Source organism: Choristoneura fumiferana, unplaced genomic scaffold, assembly GCF_025370935.1.
Source record: "Choristoneura fumiferana unplaced genomic scaffold, NRCan_CFum_1 Sck3bRy_105;HRSCAF=290_pilon, whole genome shotgun sequence".
Classification (NCBI taxonomy): domain Eukaryota; kingdom Metazoa; phylum Arthropoda; class Insecta; order Lepidoptera; family Tortricidae; genus Choristoneura; species Choristoneura fumiferana.
The window spans coordinates 13100-21119 of NW_027412787.1; the positions used below are offsets into that span (position 1 = coordinate 13100).

The 8020-nt window shown below is 38.8% G+C and overlaps 1 protein-coding gene across 2 annotated transcripts; it reads right to left on the reverse strand.

Annotated features, from left to right (window-relative positions):
- Positions 1-350: 350 nt before the first annotated feature.
- On the reverse strand, positions 351-3037 carry LOC141444968 (uncharacterized). Of its 2 annotated transcripts, none has more exons than XM_074110748.1 (3): positions 2623-3037; positions 1886-1970; positions 351-840 (listed from the first exon to the last, which is right to left on the reverse strand). In XM_074110748.1, exons 1-2 carry the CDS (start codon positions 2972-2974, stop codon positions 1927-1929), a joined length of 396 nt encoding a protein of 131 aa, XP_073966849.1. In that variant the 5' UTR covers positions 2975-3037; the 3' UTR covers positions 351-840; positions 1886-1926. The 2 variants fall into 2 exon arrangements, with proteins under 2 accessions (XP_073966849.1, XP_073966850.1); XM_074110749.1 differs by lacking the exon at positions 351-840 and adding an exon at positions 1124-1270.
- Positions 3038-8020: the final 4983 nt, after the last annotated feature.

Here is an 8020-nt window from a genome sequence, read left to right on the forward strand (position 1 = left end):
TTCCACACTTGTAGTTGGCTTTCAGGTAAACAGTATCCAATCTAATTGCATGAACCATAGCTCTTGCATAAAAATTTTAGCTGACACAATAATGGGACTTATAAGACCCAAAGGGTCAAACATTTTGCCAATAAAGGAGAGTACTTTCCTTTAGTATTTATGTTGTCTTCATTATTGAGAGGACATTGAAAGGTAAAAGTGTCAAAAGTAATATCGTACTTTAGTCCTAAAGTCTTAATAGTATTACTAGAATTGAGATCTATCTCTTCAAAATATTTTAGATCACTTGATAAGTCGTCCAGCACTGCTGGGCAGTTAGAGCACCATTTATGCAATTAAAGTTTCCCAATTTAAGTAGCTCTATCAACTCATTTTTTAAAATTTGAAGCTGCTCTACATCATCTGTACCAGTTATGACGTCATCTACATATGTACTGTTCAATATAGCTTGAGATGCTAAAGGATACCTATCACCATACAAATTGACTAGCTCTACCAAACATCTGGTGGCTAAAAAGGTAGACGCCTTGAGGCCATAAGTGACAGTTTGCAGTTGCAAGCACCTGATGGGTTTGGACGGATCGTCGCGCCAAAGAATATTTTGGAGGCATCTTTGGTTTGAGTTAATCAAAATACACCTGAACATTTTCTCTATATCACAAATTAATGTAAATAGGTATGTTCTGAACAGAATGAGTATATCGAAAAGCTCACCCTGCACCACAGGCCCGTTCAGCATGACGTCATTGACCGAAGTCCCACTTTTAGACTTCATACTGCCATCAAATACCACCCTTAATTTGGTGGTTTTGCTGCCGACATTGAAGACAGCATGATGCGCTAGAAAATATGCAACACCATTAAATACATCATATGAGTTGATATCTACATCCTTGGCATGCCCCATCTCCACATATTGATCAATAAATTTTTATACTGCTCTAACAGCTCTACATTTTTTACAAGTTTTCTTTCTAAAGAATAAAATCTCTGTAAGGCAACTGAAAAGGAGTTTCCAAGTTGAAGCTCATTTATTGGACATTTAAGTGGGATATCTACATGAAATTGACAGTCTACAAGCTTAACAGAACCTTGAAATATTTTTTCAGCCTCTATATTTCAAATGAAGCAGTGCTCTTCACCTCAGGCACCCTCTCAGTTAGCCAGAATTCATTCATTACATTTTCTAACTTATTGTTATCAGAGATAGCAAAATTAGATACAAGAGCAGTATGTGAGCTGGAGATGTTACATCCTTGATTTATTTTTCCTGCAACAACAAAACCAAATAATGTGCTTTGTAGTACAGGACCATTAGGAATTTTTATGCATTTATCTAATAATGAACCAAAATAGATATCAGCTCCCAGTAACATAGATATTTCAGAGGGAACATTGAATGTGTCATCGGACAATTTGACATCTTTTGGTATTTTTAATTTTGAATAGTCAAAATATTGTTGTGGTAAATGTGTTGTTATAGAATCAACAACATGGCAATCCACATAGAATTTTACATCTTGATATTGACAAGATTCAATAGGCAAAGTTATAGACTTATTTATTTTGGTAGACTTATTTGTAATACCAATTATATTTTGATTTTGTGCTACTGGCTGCAAGCATAGCCTTTCTACAAGACCTGAAGTTACAAAAGATGCACTGCTACCACTATCCAACAACGCTCGGACATGAACCTCACGACCAAACTTGTCAAATATTTTAACCTTTACTGTAGGTAATAGTACCTTATAAGCTGCATTGTCATGAGACAAGGCAGTGGAAGCAACTACAGGTTGCTCGACATTGGCAGCAGTCTGGTCATCAGTATGTAGAAGGGTATTATGACACTTTTTACATATTTTACATTTAAATTTGTACTTACAAGGCTTGCCCGTATGCACCTTTAAGCAGATTGTGCATAGCTTATGCTGCGCTGCAAAGTCTTGGCGGTCCTCTATTGAGGCCTCCTGAAATTTCAAGCAATTATAGATTGCATGACCAACTGTATTACAATACCTACAGGCCGTCATGGACGGGGTAGCTACATTGGTAACCCTGGGTATAGATTTACATTTATTATTACTGCTGGTACTTGCATAGTCAGTACCTTTGAGAGGCAAACTATCCTCTAGCGCCATGGCACGCTTTTCTAAATAACTTATAAATTCTGTCATTGTGGGTAAAACTAATGGATCCCTTTCGAGGTTAAAAGACCTATTGGTGTAAGAGTCTAACTTTCTACCCAAAATGGTGATTAAAATCATATCCCACTTATCTGTGGGTTCATTTAAATTTTTTAATGCATGCAACTGTTGCTGCACTTGTGACACAAATGACCTTATTGAGGCCGCTGTGCCCTTGACATGCATGGGATGTCTAAAAGCACATTGATATGGCTACTAATCAACCTAGCTTTGTTATTATATCGCTTTTTTAATAATTCTAATGCCTCTTGATATGAACCATTTACTAACGGTAAATTCACAATAACTGACAATGCTTCGTCTGACAAATATTTCCTCAAATAAAATAATTTCTGTACATTGGACAGAGACTTATTATTATCAATGACTGCTAAAAACATATCATAGAAAGGCTTAAATTTAGTGAAGTCCTTACCATCAAAAGTTGGTATATCTACATTTGGTAGTTTCGATGTTGACACATTATTTGTGTGCGCCGCTTCAGATCCTTTGAGCATTCTGATGGACTCGTTGAGTTTGGCTAGTGTGTTGAAGAACGCCTCCTCAAATGTTCCCATTTCTTCCTTGTCGGTCTCATCCCGGCTTAGGATATCGAGTTGAACACTTTCATATTCTTTGAGGGCGCTTATTAACTTCTCCTTTCTAGCCTCTAAAGTGTCCACAGTCGCCGAAGTTAAACTAATGGGATCCTTTACGAATGTTTCTATGCGTGTAACAGTTCCCTTGAGCTGCCCGCGTCGCAAGCGCAACTTCTTGAGCTCCTCCATTTCGCTAACTTTCCGGTGGAACCAGTACTCGTAAGTAAACAACGCGCACTTTCACTTGTTGACGCAATTAAACTTTAGTACGCACACGAAAACAGTAAATACGGCAAAGTCACCACAACAATCGTTGTTTTTAATTAATCCGCTAACGGCCGAACCGACGAAGTATAATGAATGACATCAACTGACAGCTGTCACTGTCACCTAGCGCGCGCAAGTTACAAAGTCACCAAAGAGTAGATAAAGGTTGCTGCACACAGTCAAGATGAACACTCAAATTGAAAGTCAGAACTGTCAAAGTCAAAACGATTATGACGTTTAACGTCACACGTTTAATACGTTACCGTACGAATTAACAAACTTGTCGGTACTTCAACAAAATTTTCTTTCGAAGATATGATCTCGAAAATTCTTGCAACTTGCAAGAACGTTGAATCCGATGAAACTCGATGATGAATTTGAATGCCTCGATGAATACTAATATGCTGATCACCCAAACTATAGGTCGGGTGAGGTTGCGGCGGGCGACTCGAAATAGCAAGTCACCTCCTGGTACCCACTCACGGGAACGAAACCACAGTACGAGACACAGAACGTCGAGAAAATCACTGAATTTATTTATAAGTTCGAAGGACCACTTCGCATGTGTAATACAAAATGCGAGATTAAATAAATCACTTTATTGAAGTAATTTTAAATATAAAAAATGCACAAAACACAGCCAGCGAATAGGAAGGCTGAGCAGAGAGAGAGAGGAAAACATAGACAAACCTATGTTTTTTCTTAGAACTAAAAATGTTGCTATTCGATAATAATAACATTAAAGTGTTTTTACACGCGTATTTTATATGTCCAGTCTTGTACTGAACAACCTCATATGTTACAATCTGTCTAGCTTAAGCTGCAGCGAGGACCAAAGAAATTTACATACATACCCACATACATACATACATACATATGCTCGAAAAACATAACCCTCCTTCGGGCAGTCGGGTAAAAAGCGACTTTCCACGCAGATTTCCAAGGATAAAGAAAGCGTTTTCGAGCTAGTGAGGTGAAAAGACATTTTAAAAGGGTGTTTAATGATTAGTATAACCACTTTAGATTATATACTGCTAAACAGAATATAAGGACGTAAATTTCATTGGCTAAAGTGAAAAAATAATAAATATAATTCTTTATAACATTCCTTGTCTACATATGGTTTAACCCCCGACGCCAAAATGGGGTGTTACAAGTTTGACCGCTATGTGTCTGTCTGTGGCACCGTAGCTCTTAAACGGGTGGACCGATTTGAATGAGATTTTTTTATTTGACAGCAGATTTTTATAGTATAATAAGTTTTTTCAATGAGCGTATTTTTCACACGAGACGCCCTTGGAGAGTTCTAGACTTGGTATCTTCTTTTTTATTATACCGGGGTAATTAAAACATAGAATCGTGCTCGTTAAACTGAACGACATTTGTGCAGCGAATTTTAAAAATAATTAGGTTTTAGGGTTCCGTGCCCAAAGGGTGCAACGAGACCCTACTGAGACTCCACTGTCTGTCTGTCCGCCCGTCTGTCACAGGGCTCTATCTCTTGAGTAATAGTTAGACACTGATATAAACACCAGATATAGACACTGATATAAACACTGATATAGACTGATATAAACTGATGATATAAACACTGATATAGACACTAGAAACCCTATTACTGAGACTCCACTGTCTGTCTGTCTGTCCGCCCGTCTGTCACAGGGCTCTATCTCTTGAGTAATAGTTAGACACTGATATAAACACTGATATAGACTGATATAAACTGATATAGACTGATATAGACTGATGATATAAACACTGATATAGACACTAGAAACCCTATTACTGAGACTCCGCTGTCTGTCTGTCTGTCGCCCGTCTGTCACAGGCCTCTATCTCTTGAGTAATAGTTATGTTTTCACAGATCTATAGAGACGCGGTAGCGTGTCAATCCAAGTTGCGGACCGAGGAGAGTTGTGTTGTGACAGATTAGAGTTGTGAACAATGTCGTTTTTTGGAACTTATTAACTAGTAGCGAGCTCGCCAATGGCGCGCGTTTGCCCGACTGCCCGAAGGAGGTTATGTTTTCAGTTCAAGTCTAGTACCCTAGTGTAAGTTTTCGGTTACAAAATACGTCTCGATCGCGTTCGCGTTAAAATCTCAATTTGTATGGAAACACGAACATCGCAAACGTTCCGCTAGAGGCGCTGTTCGTGTTTCCATACAAATTGAGATTTTAACGCGAACGCGATCGAGACGTATTTTGTAACCGAAAACTTACACTAAGGGCACAGAGCTATCAAACGCACGCTATTCATCATCATCATCATCATCCCAGTATACGTTCACTGCTGGGCACAGGCCTCCTCTCAGAACAAGAGGGCTTAGGCTATAGTTCCCACGCCTCTCAAGCAGAGGGTCGTGGGTTCAAAGCTTCAAACCCCGGCTCGCACCTCTGAGTTTTTCCAAATTCATGTGCGGAATTACATTTGAAATTTACCACGAGCTTTACGGTGAAGGAAAACATCGTGAGGAAACCTGCACAAGCCTGCGAAGCGATTCAACGGTGCGTGTGAAGTTCCCAATCCGCACTGGGCCCGCTCATTCTGAGGGGAGGCCTGTGCCCTGCAGTGGGACGTATATAGGCTGGGATAATGATGATGATGATGAATTAAATTAAATTAAAATAAATGTTTCATTCCCCGTTTTTTTGATTATGTGTAATCTTGTATAGATAATGGCACGGAACCCATCGTGCGCGACTCCGACTCGCACTTGGACGGTTCTTTTATTTCTATTAGACTGTAAAGTTTATTCGAGGAAGCAATTTAAAGCAGTAAGTTTTATGTGTGTAGCGTGACAGGCGACGTCAGTCGGGCTGTAGGATGACGTACATACACTTAGATTGATATATACATTGATTAACCCCCGACGCAAAAAGAGGGGTGTTAAAAAAATACATTAAAAGCTTATTTCAATAAAAAAATACACGTACATTTCATTAATTAACTACTAATCCTTAATTAATAGGATTGTTGCAGTCAATGTTTATAATTTTACTTGATTATTTGGAATGAATGGATACAATAAGTTAAGTAAGTTGTTATAAGTTTGACCACTATGTGTGTCTGTGTGTCTGTCAGTCTGTCTGTACCACCGTAGCTCTTAAACGGGTGGACTGATTTGAATGCGTTTTTTATATTTTAAAGCAGGTTTTTAGCCGCGGTGGCCTAGTGGTTTGACCTGTCGCCTCTCAAGCAGAGGGTCGTGGGTTCAAACCCGGCTCGCACCTCTGAGTTTTTCCAAATTCATGTGCGGAATTACACTTGAAATTTACCACGAGCTTTGCGGTGAAGGAAAACATCGTGAGTAAACCTGCACAAGCCTGCGAAGCAATTCAACGGTGTGTGTGAAGTTCCCAATCTGCACTGGGCCCGCGTGGGAACTACTGCCCAAGCCCTCTCATTCTGAGGGGAGGCCTCTGCCCAGCAGTGGGACGTATATAGGCTGGGATAATGATGATGAGGTTTTTAGCGATGGTTCTTAGACATATTTTACCAAAATCGGTTCAGCCGTTTTTGAGATATTGAACTTTGAAGTGACAAGTGAATTTCTGTAACAAAAAGTTGGAAAACTCACAACTTTGCCACTTCAAAAGTTCAATATCACAAAAACAGCTGATTTTGCTGAAACATGTCTAAGAACCATCGCTAGAAAACCAGATTTCAAATAAAAAAACCGCATTCAAATCGGTCCACCCGTTTAAGAACACATTGCGATCAAACTTATAACACCCCTCTTTTTTCATCGGGGGCTAAAACAGAATACAACAAGCAGGCACTTGTCATCACGCACACAAACATAACGCCTGTATTCCCAAATGGGGTAGGCAGAGCACACGAAATGATAATAAAAAAAATATGTTTAAACGTTAGTTTTGTTTTATACATTTAACTTATGAATTGTTTTGTTGCCTAGTGGTTAGAGAACCTGACTACGAAGCTTGAGGTCCCGGGTTCGATTCCCGTGTCGGGGCAGATATTTGTATGAAAAATACGAATGTTTGTTCTCGGGTCTTGGGTGTTTTCTATGTATTTAAGTATGTATCTATCTATATAATTATATTTATCCGTTGCTTAGTACCCAAAACACAGCTTTGCTAAGCTTACTTTGGGACTAGGTCAATTGGTGTGAATTGTTCCGTGATATTTATTTATTTATTTATTGTCATTCAATCTCTCTCTTCTGTGTTTGTCTTGCGCAGTGCCTTAGGACTGTTATACTGTGTAAGTTTCTTTGAAATAAATAAATAAATACCGTTACTTGTTATCTCTGTTCAAATGAACTGTACAATTCGTCGTACATTCAATGAATGAAACTTCTTGAAAGGTCGCTTACCTCCCCTCTGTTAGCACCTACACTATAATATAACCAATACACTATTTACTTATATTATGTTTATAACTGAGGTGGGAGACAGAACTGATTAACTTGCGGGGTTTCCTTATGTGGCGAGTAATAAATTTAAGTTGGTTTAAATTTGTCAGAGCGGACAGATTTCCTGTTAAGTTTCCTTAAAGTTAAGTCTAATATATAAAGTTCTTGTATTCACAGTGTTTGTAACCGAACTCCTCCGAAACGCTTTGGCAGATTTTTATGACATTTTTAGGGTTTTGTAGTAGGTACCTCGAAAGGAAAAAACGGAACCCTTACAGGATCACTTTTTGTCTGTCTGTCTGTCAAGACCCTTTATCAGGAACCCGTGGGGGTATCAAGCTGAATATACTCAGAAATACTCAGGTCTACTGTCCCTTGGAGCTGTGAAAAAATCAAACTTCTAAGCCAACGCAATCAAAAGATACAGCCGTTTATGCCGCAAATTTTCGACACTCGCAAGGGAATCAAAACCTACAGGGTACTTCCCGTGAACTCAGAATCTTGAAATTTGGTACGAAGCAACGTCTTATTTACATCATATAATAAAAATATTTTTATAATTTGTACCTACGGAACCCTCGGTGCGCGAGT

What these genes read in the sequence shown, in the direction of transcription:
- LOC141444968 (XM_074110748.1), bottom strand. Translation starts at nt 2,974, where the DNA reads ATGGAGGAGCTCAAGAAGTTGCGCTTGCGACGCGGGCAGCTCAAGGGA. An exon ending in AGATATACCAACTTTTGATG is followed by an intron (nt 1,971 to 2,622) that starts GTAAGGACTTCA and finishes TTGAAATTTCAG; the next exon opens with GAGGCCTCAATAGAGGACCG.